The sequence below is a fragment of the Rattus rattus genome, chromosome 16 (genome assembly GCF_011064425.1).
Source record: "Rattus rattus isolate New Zealand chromosome 16, Rrattus_CSIRO_v1, whole genome shotgun sequence".
NCBI lineage: Eukaryota > Metazoa > Chordata > Mammalia > Rodentia > Muridae > Rattus > Rattus rattus.
Genome location: NC_046169.1, coordinates 4,381,037 through 4,397,754, shown reverse-complemented (window position 1 = coordinate 4,397,754; position 16,718 = coordinate 4,381,037). Strand labels below are relative to the sequence as shown.

General features: G+C 45.7%; 1 protein-coding gene and 1 pseudogene across 1 annotated transcript in view; both read left to right on the top strand.

Annotated features, from left to right (window-relative positions):
• Tex26 (testis expressed 26) overlaps window positions 1–5,103 on the top strand; it is a 38,909-nt gene extending 33,806 nt beyond the window's left edge. The window contains exon 7 of the mRNA XM_032887099.1: window positions 4,447–5,103. Within this exon, the coding sequence (XP_032742990.1) occupies window positions 4,447–4,541 (95 nt within the window). The 3' untranslated portion in view covers window positions 4,542–5,103. The remainder of the gene's footprint in view (window positions 1–4,446) is intronic.
• A 10,792-nt stretch (window positions 5,104–15,895) lies between these two features.
• LOC116885473 lies at window positions 15,896–16,455 on the top strand (annotated as a pseudogene).
• The last annotated feature ends 263 nt before the right edge of the window (window positions 16,456–16,718 follow it).

Sequence of the window (16,718 nt, the reverse complement as noted above, 5' to 3'; positions counted from 1 at the left end):
AGGATTACCTCTTCCAGATACCCCAGCAAACCAACAGTTCCTTCTCGGTTCCCCAGGGGATGCACTGGAAGGCAGGTAGCAGGAGGCACGTGACCCAGAGCTTTGCCGGGCTACTGAAGAAGCCACGCCCCCCAGCTTCGATGCCCTCATCCACGAGTTGGATGTTGGGGAAGGGGCCAACTGGCAAGTAGGAGGTTCCCTTAAAGCTTTTATGCAGCCAACCTCCTGTCATTGTCTAGTGTCAGAGACGATACGAAATGCCAGTCAGCTGTGGACAATGCCAGAAGCATTTTCACAGTGGGGGTTCGGCTCGCTTTCAGACCGAAGAGACTGAGATGTCTCAGACTCGGTTATTACTGGCTTCGCCTTGGATTGTCTCTCGTAAGTAGCCAACTTTTGTGGAACAGACCTGGGCAGTGGTATTTTGATGGAAAGAGAAAGACAGGGAAGGAGGAAGGGAGGGAGGGAGGAGGAGAAGGAGGGGGAGGGAGGGAAAGAAAGGAGGAGGGGAATGAGAGAAGAGAGACAGGGAGGGAAGGGAAGGGGAAAGGAGGGGGAGGGGAGGGGAGGGGAGGGACATTAGTCTTCCCACCTTAGTAACACGGGAGTCAATGTGAAGAGCAGACAGGCTGAGGAAGGGAGAGGGGGAAGCGTGGAGCTGGTAACTGAAGCAGAGAGGCGCCGAGAGCAGACCTCTGTGTCCATGAACTCTCCTTTGGCACAGCTTGGTACGAACATCTCTACTGTGAAATCTGAAACCCTTCGAGCACCCACGGGACCACAAGTGAAAAATTCCACACCTTACTTCACACCAAGTGTCACGGTGAAAGCACACAGGCATGAGAAAAATGTGCGTAATTATCCCGGGCTTGAGGATACGATTCAGAAGGGAAGCCGGTTGTGTTTGGACTCGGATCCAATCTCCAAGAGACCTCACCATGCAGACCTCGCCCATGTTCCTAAATCCAAGAGAATAAACTTGAAACATGTTGAGGTCTGAGCCATTTGGAACAAGGATGCTTAAACCCATATTGAGTTTGTTTCAAGACGCTTGGGACAGCGTCCTGAGTGGACAGGCTATGTTTTTTTCAGGAGCGGATAGCTCCTGCATACGTCATCTGCTGGTAAACTGTCTGCCCACTCTCCTCCCACTTGAGCGATAGAATTATCTTAAACCTAGTTTTCTGCATTTCTTTTCAAGCTCTGACTCCCTGGTTTTTTTTTTTTTTTCTTCCCTAGCATAAAATTCATAAGGTATTTTGGTTGAGAGCATAGGCTGTTCTTCCGGAGGAGCCAGATTAAATTCCCAGCATCCATCTGGCAGCCCCAAACCGTCTTTAACTCCAGTTCCAGGGGATCCGAGGTCCTGTTCAGACCTCTGTGGGTACTGCATGCATGTGATGTGCAGACACACACTCAGGCAGAGCACCCGCAAACATAAAATACATTTATTTTTAAAAGAATGCATGCATTTACCCACCCAGAAAACTTCATCGATTGTCTATAGTGCTAGCTTACTATAAATAAAGATAAAAACAAATCCATCCTATCGAGGAAACCCTTGTGCAGAGTAGAAAGACAGATATAGAAGTATAATGACGCATAGCATCATTAAAGGGATCTTTGACTCTAGGAAGCGCCTGTAGGAGGCGCTGTTAGCCCCGATCCAACGTGAAGGAGAGATGGGCTTTCTGGTCAGTGTAGTCCTCGTACCAAGAAGTGACAAGGCTGCTCCAGCAGAGGGAACAGCATAAAGTCCAGAGGACACACATCGGAACGACAGAAACAGAGTATTTGTCCAAAGGGGGACTAATCAGATTGCTGTATGTGGTAGGGGCTGCATGGTCCAGTGATGGCCGTCTGGAGACGCGGTGAACAAGATGGCTGCCCAAGCCAGGAAGTTCATCACTCCCAATCAGGGACCGCATTAAGCCCAGACATTCTCTGGAGAATCTTGGAGTCCATGGAGGTCACGGAGGTCAGCCCAGCGTGGCAGCAGCAGAGACAGACACCCCCATGTAGGCTCAGGTTGAAGTATTTACGCGCAGACTGCTTTCTCTTTGTATTTCTCTTACCCAGGTCGTCCTTTGAAAGTGCCACCCACATTGAGGTGCCACCTTTACTCGCCTTTCCATGAGTTGGTGGTCATCTCTGGAAGCACCCCAACAAACAGACAAGTGTGCTCCAGAAGGCCTAGGCACAGCTGAATGCAGTCAAGCTGTCACTCAGGGTCAAGCACCACAAACACAGCAGCCGGAGAACAGCTGGTGACGTTTCCACAGCTTGACGACTGTTTGACGGACACTGGGTCGTCTCTTTTGGCTTATAGGGACTCTGCTTGGTTTACCCTCGCATGTCTTCCTTGTGAGAAGGACACTTAATGCTTGCATACTTCAATATAAACTCCAACACTACTACAAGCTGACGAGGACCAGGCGGGTGGCAGCAGTTGGTGACGACCCAGAGCATTCAGAATTCCCACGTGCTAGGGAATATCAAGTCGTGGAATCACTCTGGGAAAAGCCCTGATGGCACCTTACAAGGTTAAACATATGTCTACGTCATGACTTAATTCCGTCTCTGGATATTGGCCCTCGGAAAAAGAAGGCGTACAGCCATGAAAGGACTTGGATAAAAATACTTAAACAATTTCACTCATTAATATCACAGAACTGGTCCCCATTTCCGTCATCAGGGGGAAAAATGAAGCGTGATATTTTAACAGCTTGGCAGTAAAAGGGGAGCTTCTTCCAGATGTATTAAATGAGGTGTCCAAACTCAAAAGACGCTGAACAAAAAATATTGAAGATTAGCCTCTGTGTGGTTCCGTTCATTTGAAGGTTCAAAGCAGGCAAATTTCATCGGTGTTGAAAGAAACCACACCAGAGGCTGCCTCTCGACAGCAGTCTTGACCGGGAAGCCTCGAGAAGGACCTTCAGGGTGGTGGGAATAAACTTTGTCTCCAAATGGGTGTGGCTCGCCTGTGTACGAAAGTCAACTGACAAACATTGCTTGTAAGGTCAGTGTGTTTTGTGTGGGAGGCACATGTGAGTTTTAAAGGCAGAGGCTGGGATGAGGGAAGGAATGGGGCAGAATAGGAATCACTCAAACAGATGTAACAGTAGAGAAAACCTAACACCCCCTCTGAACTGTTGAAAGAGACTGACTGTGGTATCTCGCAAAGGAACATGAGCACAAAGTGAAAGTAGCCTGGGAAGTCCATTTGTTTTTGTAGAAAGTGTAGGCCAGGACCTAAACTGAACTAGCAAGGCCAAGATGGCCTCTGTCTCTGGTCCCTAATACAAGGAGACCTGGATGTTCCTCATGGCCATGGTCCAGCCTCACAGCCTACTCCTGATCGGAAAGGGGCATGATGGAAGGGAAGGGAGGACTGAGCTACTCCCGGCCATCAAACTCTGGGAATTCAGCAGGAGGACTTGTCCATGAATGAAGTTTTACCAGTCTATTAAGAATTTTGAATTCCAGGCTGGAGAGATGGCTCAGTGGTTAAGAGCACTGACTGCTCTTCCTAGAGGTCCTGAGTTCAAATCCCAGCAACCACATGGTAGCTCACAACCATCTGTAATGGGATCTGATGCCCTTCTCTGGCATGCAGGTATACATATACATATTTATGTATGGTACATACATAATATATAAATGATATAAATATATACATATTATATACATTAAATAAATTTTAATTTCTTTGCATAAACGTTAAGGTGGGAGAAACCTATGGTATATTTCTCCTTGGTAGGCTAGTAGTATTTGATAGAAATTTTTCTTCTTAACATGCACGCACGCACGCATGCACGCACGCGGCCTTGATCTACCAGCCTCTGCTGGCATTGTGACATTGAGCAAAAGGATCAATGCCGGATGACAGTTCTGGGAATTCAGAGTTTCACAGTCCCAGTCTGTATGAATGTTATCAAGGTTGAACAGCTATGACTGTTCAGAATCACACGGGACTCTGCTTCGCAGATGAGGAACCAGAGGCCGAGCTGAAGAGCTTCCCAATGATACACAGTTATGGCTCGATACGGCGAAGCCAACCCATGTTGGGTGCGAAGAAAACAGCCGTGACTTCTACAGAGTGTTCAGGACAGGCCCCAGTTTTCCTCATCTCTGTAGATTACTATTTAATTAACGTCACATTAATATGTGACCACACACACACACACACACACACACACACACACACACACACACACAGTATGCTTAGTGCTTCTCATAATGCAAGGTACGGTGACCTGCAGAGAAGAGAGACAAAGAAGCGAGGGGCATTCCTGGACGTGGTGTCACACTGGGAAGGCAGAGGCAGGTGGATGTCCATGAGTTCATGTTCTACAGAGGGAGTTTGGACAGACAGACATGTGCTTCCTCCTAGGATTCTGCTGTTTCCTAATGAAATAGGGAACCTCTCCTCTTCTTCATTCGCAGACCGACAGATTCTAGAGCGCTTCATCCATTCTCACCGTGACACCGAGGCACTGCCAAAGGAGAATGGAAAACAAAGTAACAGGAAGAGACCGTGAGACCAGTGGACAGAGGAAGCTTCAGTCATTTTCTAATAATCAAGAAATAATAATAATCAAGAAAAATAGGTGAAATTTCTCCAAATATATTGTGCTAGTATGGACCTGCATGTTCTGATTTGCTAAAGTGGAAGGATTTAAAGTTCTAATCTCGCCCACCCCCGATACGCACACACATACCTGTGTCTCGAAGGTTTAGATACCACATCTTTCTTTTTTCTTTTATTTATTTTTACAGCTTTTGCTTTCAACCTTGAGTTCCTCTTCAGAGAAATTTCAGCTTCCCAAAAACAAAAAAGTTCTTAAGGACATTTCTGTAGTTGATTTTTGTTTTGAATGCTAGAAAAAACAATCTTCACACTTTGGAGAATTCATCAAAGCTTCCCTGTATGTGGCTATTCCAGTATACGATTAATTTATATTTTTATAAGCATATATGAGAAAAAAATTCATTTATGTACTTCTGAAATCCTTATTGTTGCCTTAACAGTATTCTTGAACTGTCAAGTCTTGAAAAAGATATTTTAAAACATCAGACAATAAATTCGGTCTTATTAATCTCCCCATGCATCTTTGGAATTTATTTTCATAAATTTTTTTAAATTATTATTATTATTTTTTTGGTTCTTTTTTTCGGAGCTGGGGACCGAACCCAGGGCCTTGCGCTTCCTAGGCAAGCGCTCTACCACTGAGCTAAATCCCCAACCCCTAAATTATTTTTTATTTTATGTGTATAGTTGTTTTGCCCACAGGTATATAGCGCTCCCCATGCAGGCAGTACCCCAGAAGACCAGAAGAGGGCGTCTGAAACTAGAGCTACAGACTTAGCTACCACGTGGGTGCTGGGAACAGAACCAGGGTCCTCTTAAAAAAGCACCCAGTGTTTCTCACTGCAGAGCCATCTCTCCAGCCCACTCTGCTTTATTTCTGACAGCCCAGATTATGTAAAGACTCTCCGCTGACTTTCTCATTACACCGTCCTTTTTAAAACTTGGTAATTGCTTTCAGGTTAAATTACATTTGGATCACAATTAAAACATCACACCTCCTTGTTTTGCTTCTACTGCACACGCCTCCCTGCCTCCATTTCAAGTCTGTTTTCTCTCCCTTTTAAAGATTCATGTGTGGGGATTTTCTGTCTAAACATATATTTGACTATATACATGCTTGATAGCCTGGAGGGTCAGAAGAGGGCAACAGATCTTCAGAAACTGGAATTATAGATGGTTGTGAGTCACCGTGTGGGCGCTGGGAACTGAAGTCAGGTCCTCTCTGTAAGAGCAGCCAGTGCTCTAACCATTGGGCCACTCCTCCAGCTCTCGGTCTGTTTTTTTTTTTTTTTTTTTTTTTTTTTTTTGGTTCTTTTTTTTTTTCGGAGCTGGGGACCTAACCCAGGGCCTTGCGCTTCCTAGGTAAGCGCTCACCGCTGAGCTAAATCCCCAGCCCCTCTCGGTCTGTTTTTGTCTCTTGCTTTCCAGGCCTTTGCCTGGGTCTTACCTTGTATAACAGGGCAGACTGTGTGTTCTGATGCTGGTCACCCCGTTGTGACAGAGAACCCCCTGGTTTGAGGTTTCTATACCATGATTGTCATTTGCCACCCTTTCTCTTCCATTTTCCCAGTCTTCTCTACCTTTTAAGCATGTGAGCTTCGTTTTCGATATTCATCACACACCGTTATTACTAAATCTAAGTATTCTCTCCACCCACATGTGTGTGTGAATGGCACGGTCCCTATATCCTCAGTGCCTTTGTTTGGTCACTCAGTCCTCCCTTTGTCTAGTGAGAAAAAAAATTAAACATTTTTGTTTTCTCACTTCGTGTTTTGCTCCTAATTCCATCTCCTGAGCACGCAGCGTGAGCTCTCTCTCCAGTTTAGATGTTTAGATAATTCAGAGTTTGTTTTATTAGAGACCCCCCCGTTTAAAATTAGTCATAAGCGTGCTATCGATGGTCAATTGCTTATTAATGCGGTCCTTTATACAGAGCTATCTCTCCTTCCTATTCCTTATTTCTCTACATCGAAAGCTTCATGTTCTGATTTACACTCAGCTGATGAGAAAACTTCCCCATTGAAGGCAGTGTAGCAAATCCTTACTCGTTCAAGCGTATCCTAGAACTCCACACATAGAGCAGGCTGATCTCAAACTCACAGACATCCACCTGCCTCTGCTTCTGGAGCGTGAGAGTAATTTGGGGCTTTTCTATTGTCCCCAGTGACGTGGCGACCTGGTGTGTTTATTTAAGGCTTTGGGTGCTAAGCTGGGCAGGTTCTGAACTGTTCTAACCAACCATGCTGGTCTGGCCCACTTCCCAGCCACACATCCTGTCGTCACTTACCCTGGCCTCTTCCTTCATGTATCCTCATGGTGACTCTGGTGATCTGTTCAAGGTGAACGTGTCATGGCGAGTCTTTCACGGCAAGTCTCTCATTTTCTGGTCCTCACCAGAGACCCACTCACTGGGATTAGAAGTCCCACCTTATTCTCTCCTGCCCATTCATTAGGTAATCGGCACTTTAATAACCAACCAGAGATGATGGGAAATGACGTTTACACAACACCGAGACAGGAATGTTTGACAGTGCCAGTGTCTGGACGGCCACCACATCTCTGGGCACAGTAATCAGCGTCTAACTACACCGTGCACAAAAAACGATCCCCCAACCCTGGAGTGCTGGGATTACAGGCATGTGTCAGCCACGCCCAGTTTATATTTTAATTCGAATGTTTCCTTTTCCCCCTCTCTCTGTTTCCTTTGGCTAATCAGTGGTTTGTGTTTTTTTTTTTTAAACTACTTCAACTTCACTCTCAATTTCTTGTTTGCCTTGCTTGTCTATTGATTGGTTGCCCCAGTTTTTCCAGGATGAATCTAGAATTAATCAGACGTTGTACCAAATAGCATCGCCCCAAAAGTATTTGCAGGTCTTCTACATGTGTGTTCCCAATTCCTCCCTCCTTGCCCTTTTGCTAATGTAATCCTTATTTTATTTTTGCATATAAATATGCATATCTGTGAATTTTAGCAAAATTAGTTATTTACAACACTTATATTTGTCATCTGTCTAGCCCTTTTTCTTTCAGAGTTTGTTTGGTGCCATGTTCCTCTCTCTGAAGAATTTCTTTCTACCACTTTTAATAGCTTTTCTCCCTGGAAGCCCCTTCCTGTGCGGTATGAACTTCGTCAGGAGATGGGGTGAATTTGAGGCTAGTTGTTGGGGTCACCATCAGAGCACCAAAGGCCTCCAAGGTTTCTCTTTCTCTTTGTGTTTGCCTAAAAATGCCATTTCTCCTCCGTTCACGAAAGGTAGCTCTTCCAACCACAGAATTCTTTCCCAGCAGGCTTTCTTCTTTCAGCCACCAATTGCTGGTATCAGTTCCAAAAAATGTCTTTCTCTTATTGCCCTTCAATATTTTGAATATGCTATGAAATGTTTTTTCTTTCTCTTTGGCTAGCTTTGGTATGTATCCTGCTTGTTGTTCTGTGAGCCTCCTAACAGGATTGACGTCTGTTATTAACTTGGAAAGTTCTCATTGTGTCTTTAAATATGTCTTCCACTCAGGTCCAGTTATATGTCATTGGATACTGTTACACATTTCTGGAGTGGCTTTTCTCTCCTGGTTGTTTTTGCCCCTTATACTTCAGTCAGGCTGACTTTTACGGAAGCGTCTATTAAAAGTGGCGTCCATTGACCGTCTACCACGGTTACTGGTTCTTTTCTTGTCTGAGTCAAGTCTCCTGTTCAGCCTTCAAAAGGGTTACCCATTTCTGCTGCTATGCTTTCGTGGCGAACATTTCTGTGTCTATCTTCCCGTGGATCCCAGCTCTACTGAAATGTCTTTGGCGTTGCATCGTGTCCGTGTTTTCATTGGCGACTTTAGCATTTTAATCAGTTAATTAAAAATTTAACATCTGGGGCTTAAGGGACGCCGCAGGATTTGATAGCACTGTCAGCTCTCAAACATGCATCTGTTTGAGCGATCCAACTCCCTCTTCTGGCCTTCTTAGGCGCTCCCCGCATGTGGTGCACAGTACACGTGCAAGCAAAACAGGCAGGTAAAGGAAAGGAAAAAAATCCTAAAGCGTTAAAAATCAAATTTGAATGCCTGTGCCATGTCTGTCTGCTTCTGTGGGTTGCTTTGGGTCTCCATGCTGCTTCCAGGCACATCCACAGCTTGCTTTGCTCACACAGGCAAATTGCTGCGCGAGAACAGCGTCCTCAAACCACATGGTTTTCTTCCCCTCCACCTCCCATCCCCACATAATGAAATCTATGCAGACCAAATCCGTCATCTAAACGTGCAGAACAGGTGCCTGGAACCCGATTGCCGAGTCCTGAGTAGAGATCCGGTCTGTGCAGATCTGTGGAGCCTTCCTAGTGCGGAACCAGAGGAAGCTGCTCACGCCCCCTCCCCTTACATCTCTGGAAGGGGCTTCTGGATTGTTCTGCCTTGCGAAACCTCTGTGGAAAGCCGAACTCTTTGATATCCCTTTTAGCGAAACCACAGACACAGGCCAAAGGTTTTGCCTCGCCAAAACTGCCCTTTCTCTACCGCAGCCTCCCTTCTGGTTTGCAGGCCACCACTGCTTCTCTTCTTTCACAGATGCCTTCCTTCCCAACCCGAGGGCTGATGGTATTTACTGCCCCCCACCCGGGGGTGGGCGGTAGTGGTTGGGTGTGAGGCGGAGGTTTGATGTGTCAATCATCGCTGGGACACTTGATATTAAGAATCCAGGAAGTCTTTTCTCTATTCCTGGAAGAATCCTTGCCTTCCTTTTGGCTCAGCAAACAAGAAAATTTCCAAGTCCTGAATAAGAGGGAACGCCAGGAAGGCTTCATTCTTTCCATCACACATTAGGCTGAGGCAAAGCACAGTTAAGAGTCAGGGTCCCCAAACTGTGGTGTCCAGAAGTCTGGAGGGATCCAGGAGCAAGGCTAGCTTTTCCTGGTGTCTAGAGTTGAAGCAGCCAAAGGGGTGCCAAGCAATCACCACCCCCAGCCACTCTCGGCTGTCTTGTACTCTGTTGATCACTAATTAGATGAAACACTTCTCCAGTGACCGCCATTTCTTATTTCTCATCCCTGGCCGCGAGGTGATGTGGGAAGCCAGGCTGGTTTGCCAAATGCCTGCTGATGGAATTCTTTGAGTAAATTTAGTCTCCTCTCTCTCTCTCTCTCTCTCTCTCTCTCTCTCTCTCTCTCTCTCTCCCTCTCCTCCCTCCTCCTCCCTCCCTCCCTCCTCCCTCCCTCCCTCCCTCTCTCTCTCTCTCTCTCTCTCTCTCTCTCTCTCTCTCTCAGGAAAGGGTGGTAGGTAGCATTTTGATGCCCAGTTGGACAGAATAGGAGGAGTTGCCCTCAGAAGTGGAGTGAGTAGAGGTTGTTGTATTTATCTTGAACCATTGAGATTGCTATAACCAGCCTCCCTTTACACGAGTCTAGAGAGCCCAAAGGATAGGGCTTGGCTGCTGACACAGGCTGTGACATCTTGTATGGCTGAAGGGTTCCCTTGTGCCCTTGGGCTTATTTTCTAAAGACTTTCAAGCCATTAGTAATTACTTCTCAAAGGCCCTAGCTCCTAACACCAGCACCTGGGGTAAAGATCTCAACAGAGGAAGGGGAGCGCACACTTTCAGGTGGGAGCACTCCCTTGGTGCACTCACCTAGCAGTAGATATTTTTTAGGTAGTGACTGGCTTCCAGAGGCGGTTTCTTTTTCTTCTTCTTCAAAAAAAAAAAAAATTAAATTCTGTAAGTGAGGACCATGGGAGAGTTTTAGCTCTATTTTATGCAGAATACATTTCCAGGGGCTGCAGCCATAAAGCAAAAATAAAGACAGTCAAGTGCCAAGTGTTACTCCTCGAACAACTGAATTATATCTCTCATCTAATGAAACAAATACGGAACATTCTCACTGCAAAAGTATTGTCAATTATTTCCCCTTAGTGCTGGAAATAAATAAAATACCACTCTGTAATAAACAAATAAACCATGCAAAATGAATTAATATTTTAATTATTTGTGGAGGTTTTTTTTTTTTGAGATTACATCATTTCACATTTCCTTTTTCTTCCTCTAGCCTTTCCTAAATGCTCTTCCTGGATCTTTTTCAATTTAATTGAAAGCCATGCTTACATTTAGATATATTTTGGTCCTATTCTCCCCCTCCCCCTCCCTCCTCTCCTCCCCTCCACCCACCCAACTTGAAGCTCTTTCTCAAAACACAACCCCCCCAAAAAACAATACAACAACAAACTCTAGAAAGCAAAATACGGTAACACCCAAAAAGGAAAAGGCCAACAAAAACACACAAAAGCCACACCAAATTGTAACCAAATAATGAGTTATTCGTAACCAGAACAAATGACAATTTTGCTGTTGACCTTGATCCTAAGTTTATAGTCACTCGTTCTTTCTTTCTATTTAAAATTTTAACAGAATACAGTAAGGTAAAACAAAAACTATCCCATCAAAATTGGATGAGACAAACCAACAGAAGGAGAAGAACCCAAGGGAAGGCACAAGAGTCAGAGACCCACTCACCCCCACACTCAGGAATCCCATAAAACAGGAAACAGGAAGCCATGATATAATCACAGAGGACCTGGTGCAGACCCGTGGAGACCCTGTGCATGCTGCTTCACATGCAAACTTTGCTTACATTGACTTAGCCTGGTTTTTTGTTTTTGTTTTTGTTTTTGTTTTTTTGTGTCCCTCGTTCTCTCTGACTCATACATTCATTCTTTACACTTCCTCTTTCTTGAGGTTTCCTGAGTTCCAAGGGGAGGGATTTGATGGAGACATGAGGACATCCCATGTGGGAGTGAGCGTTCCTAGGTCTTTCAGTCTCTGTGTAACGTCTGACTGTGGGCCTCTCAGCCTCTGCTCCCATCTGCTGCAGGAGGAAGCTTCTTTGATGATGGTTGAATAAGACGCTGATCTATAAATATAGCAGAATGTCGTTGTGTCTTACCACTGGTTTTTCCTTTCTTTTTTCCATCTTCCTTTTCTCTTTTTCTTTCTTTCCCCTTTCTCCTCTTCCTCCTGCCTTTTCTTCTCCTCTTCCTTTTTTTCTTCTTTTCCCTTCCCCTCCCCCTCTTCCTCCTCCTCCTTTGCCATTATCATTTGATTTTGCCCTAAGTCCTAAGTCCTAGGTCACCAAGCAGTGTTGAGTAGGGACTCCATTTCATGGCGTTATTGGTCACTCCCACAAGCTTTAAACCGCCATTGTCCTAGCAGATCTTATAGATAAGGGGCTTGTGGCTGGCTTGGTGTTTGCATTTCTCTTCCAATAGCATGCAGTGCCTTCTTGTAACAAAGACACTGTCACGTAGGGGTTAGGGCTCTATGTAGGCACCCGCTCAACATCTCCCTGTTCAGTGAACTGAGCTGGTGTTGTGTACAGCAATGAGGCCTTGCTTTTGGTTTGTCATAGGAGAACAACCTAAGGGCTTGACAACATCCTGGGTCGTTTGGGGATTCCCATGGGTCCCCAATTACATGTAACCTAAGGCCGGTACTGGAAGTTTCATATCGTGACAAGTGATGGCCAGTGGGGACTCTATCTCCCCTGTTATTTGGCAATGTCATTTAGATCATAAATGTATATACCGTAGGAGTTTTCTACTGTTAGGTTTCTATACTGCCTCTCAAACGCCCTTTAATTTTAGATGTCTCTCCCATATTCTCTCCTTCTACCCCCGCCCTCTCCCCATCCCTATTTGCTTGATCCTCTCATTCCAGATCCCACCTCCATCCACCCATAAATATCAGCTCTATTTCCATTTCCAAATGAGACCTATCTGTTGTCCCCTCTGGTTCCTCACTCTACACACACCCTCTGGGGTTGATTAGTATTGCCTTCCCAGCTAATATCCACACAGAAGTGAAGACATACCGTATGTGTCTTTCTGGATCTGGGTTACCTCACTCCAGATGATTTTTTTTTTCTAGTTCCATCCATTCACCTGCAAATTTCATGACGTCATTTTTTAACAGCCAAGCAGTACCCCATAGTGTAAATGCACTACATTTCCTTTATCCATTCTTCTGCTGAGGGACATCTAAGCTGTCTTCAATTTCTGGCTCTTATGAGGAGAGCCGCGGTGAACACAGCCTAGCAAGTGTCCTTGTTGTAGGCTGAAGCGACCTTTAGGTAGATGCCCAAGAGTGTTATAGCTGGGTCCTGAGGTAGATCTACTCCCAGCTTCCTTGAGGTCCTGCCATGTTGATTTCCATAGTGGTTGTACAAGTGTACACTCCCACCAACAACGGACTAGTGTTCCTCCTACTCCACATCCTCACCAGGAAGACTTGTCACTTCTTTTATTGATCTCAGTCTCCCTGACAGGCATAAGACGGAATCTCAAAGTAGTTTTGATTTGCATTTCCCCGATGGCTAAAGGCGTTGACTATTTAAGTGCTTCTCAGCCATTCAGGTTTCCTCTTTGGGGAATTCTGTTTAGATCTGTACCCCGTTTTTAAAATCAGGTTATTTGTTGTCTTGATGGCTTAGTTAGGGTTTCTATTGCTCTGAAGAGACACCGTGATCAAGGCAACTCTTATAAAGGAAACCCTGTCGTTGGAGCTGGCTTAGAGTTTCAGAGGTTCAGTCCATTATCATCGTGGTGGGCAGCACGGCAGCCTGCGGGCAGACATGGAGCTGGAGGAGCTGAGAGTTCTTTCTACATCTTGATCCACAGGCTGCAGAAGGGGACTGTGTCACACTGGACACAGCTTGAGCATAGAAGACCTCAAAGCCCACCCCCACAGTGACGCACTTCCTCCAACAAGGCCACACCTCTTTATAGTGCCACTCCATGTGTGCCAAGTGTTCAAAAGCGTAAATCTGTGTGGGCACATTTGATATCTCGTTTCTTGAGTTCTTTATACATCTTGGAAATTAGCTCTGACAGGGTTTTTCTTGGTTGCTCCTCTTGCTTCAGTCTTTGCTTTCTTGGGTGTCTCGGGGTGGTCTTTTCCACAGCTGTGAGTCCCTCCTGCTGCTACTTCCGGCTCCTGCTGCTATAGGCTGAGCCGAGACAAATCCTTTAGGAAGGATTCCATGCAGTAGTTACTGTCCCCAAAGCCTGCACCATTAAAGATCTCCCCGCCACCAAAGTCACCAATCCCTTGTGTGTACTCTTGGGGCCATAAAGAAAAGTCTGTAAGTGGTGTAGATGCCACTAACACAGACACAGCCCCACTGCGCTCCACACGTTCTCAGCCTCTGTGTGTCTTTCCCAAGTCTGCTTGGGTGAGTTAATTGAATGGTTACCATATTACTGTAAGCCATGAGAACCAGCTGCCCGGAGGCCTGAAATCTTCTCTGAAGGGACTGAATAAAGCTGGTTGAATCTAAAGTAGCTCCAGAGCCACCGAGACAACCAAATATTATATGCTGACGGATACCTTCTGTGCTGTGACAGTTGACAGTTGCCCCGGTGACAACTGGAAAGAACCAAGAACCATCAATAGAGCTTAAAGGGGAGGCAGTGCCTGGGTTCCCCCAACTCTCCATAACTTCCAGAAAAGACAATTTTCCCGGGGTTAGTCTGTTGTCCTACATGATATCTGTATCCCCATCCCAGGGCTCTCAAGGGTTAAGAAGCTGATTTTGATAATATTGGACCAACTTGAAAATCAGCTTCAGATGGTGCTCAATCTCACGGTCGAGCTCGATCTTCTGAGATGGAAAAGAGGACCCATGCTGGGGTAAAGCCCACAGCCGTTCTTTTCCTGGGATCCTTCTACAGCGGTTCTCCTAGGTCATCAAACAAGTGTCTCCCTTCTCCCCACAGACACCTGCTTGCCCAAAATTAATCTCTCTAAGTGACAAAATGACAGCAGTCAGCATGACGCTTGTCCCTGTTTTCTGTTCCTGCCAATGTGGAAGTGACACTATTCCCAGTTCTTTAGATGCCCAAGCAGGTGTGGGGCTGTGTGCCCGGGCTTCCCACGGAGATTTCTGGCCTGGCTAGGTGCTCAGTTCCGGTGAGGGGAGAGAACTTAGGCAGGGACGGGGGAACAGTTTTCTCCACCCCTGCTGCTTTCTGCTGCTGCCGTTTAGGCTGGGCTAAGCCAGCAGAGGCTGACTGGCCAGCGAGGGGTGCAGGGGAGCTTCTGATGGTGATTTCGCGAATTCGGGAGAGCAGATCTCTTCCCCAGCTCTTATGACAGAAGCTCTCAGATAATGGAATAATTTCCGCACACTTTAATCCTTCTGAACAGGATTCTTGAGTACAGTTTTGGGACAGGTCAGGGTCTGACAGTGGATACTTCCTGTTGGTTTGGCCTGAGAGCTTGGGAAGACCTCATCTACATATTTGGGGGTGTGGTCCTGCTTTTACTTGACTGATCTGTCTTGAGCCTATGTGACCTGTGGTCACATCCTCACCTGTGGAGGAGGGGCTTGAGGCGTTGCCCTAGGAGACTGATCTGTCTCAAACCTTTCTACAGGGGTCTATGGGGGCTGTAGCTACACAAGAAGGGCCTGATCCCCTAGGAGACTGCGAATGCTCCTGCCATCCCTTTTAGGGTCTCCAGGGATTTGACTTATCTCCACCAGGAAATAGGGCACCTTTCACAGCCCACAGCCCTACAAGCAGGAACTGAGGCAGGGGATGATAGAGGACGGTAAGCCTTTTATCTTTATATTTTCGACAAGCTTTGGAATTGAAACAGCCCTAAGGGTGTCCCTTGGCGATTTCTCCGGACTCATGAAACAAAAACTTCTGTAGATGAACCTGATTCAGCACATCTCCGTGTATTTGCTAATTTTTTTTCTTAGTTGATAGGAAGAACCTGCTTTTCAATAATCCATTGTGAAGTGGTTTCTACTTTTTTTTATTTTTTAATTTTTTTTTTTTTTTTTTTTGGAGCTGGGGACCAAACCCAGGGCCCTTGCGCATAGGCAAGCGCTCTACCACTGAGCCAGATCCCCAACCCCAGTTTCTAAATTTTAATTATACACTACATATACATTGACATGTAATATGTAAAGAAAATAAGTAATTATATACAAATCAAGATTTAATCGAAGCTACATAAATGTACAAGCCCATAAAATATATAATATTCCTCTGGAAATGTATGGGACCCATATGACAAAGCTTCTGGAAACTCACTCAGATTCACAAAGTTGGCCTTGAAGAAGCTTGAGGCCACTGAAGTCTTAGGCAGGAAGATAGAGGTCACATGTGCCAGAGCTTCCTAAAGTGACGTAGACACTTCAACAAGTACAGAACTTCCAAAGATAGTCACTACACGGGTGCTGCATGTACATGCACATAATTTAAAGAGAAAAAAAATGGGCTTTGTCCCTCTGGGGTTGCGTCGCCACTTTATTCCGAAGCTCCATTCGGAGATCCGAGCCATGGCCCCTCTCGGAAGAAAGCGTAAGGCCGGGGCCCCGCCTATCGAGTCGGCGGACAAGCCCGAGAAACTGGAGGAGGGCGCCGCCGTGGTCATTGAGCATTGTTGGAGCTGACTAGCTGACATGTCTACCGCCGCCATGCTGCTGCCCTGAGCCAGGCTCTGCAACTGGAGGCCCCAGAGCTACCTGTGCAAGTGAACCTGTCCAAGCCGCGGAGGGGCAGCTTCAAAGTGACAACAGTCGTGTTGAACTCTGGACTGGTATTAAGAAGGGCCTTCCACGAAAGCTCAAATTTCCTGAGCCTCAAGAGGTGGTTGAAGAATTGAAGAAGTACCTTTCATAAGAGGTTGGGAAAGAGTCCTCTTGTTGAGCTTTCAGTCCCTGGAGATGTTGAAGCATTTATGATGGTGCATGGCCAAACTTAAGCTATGTACCTGAAGCCATAGTTTCTTCCTCACCAGAAGTGATGGTTCGGTTCTGAGACAGACCTCCAGCAAGGCACTGTAAAAGTGTGTTGATTTGTTTAATAAAAGTTCAAGTATCTGCGAAAAAAAAGAGAAAAAATGAAAACTGGCTTGGAAAGAATGCATGTCTAGAAAGTTCAGAGGCTTTGTGATTGAGGGGCGAGTGCACGGGACAGTGTCTCCTCACAAATACTAAAATACATCAAAAGTCATTGAGCCACTCTGCTACAGGTGCAAGGGGAGACAAGTGGGTTAATGGAACAAAAACAGTCTCCAGAAAAAAATATATAAAGTGTGTGTGTATATATACATATATATATGTGTGTGTATGTATATATATGTATA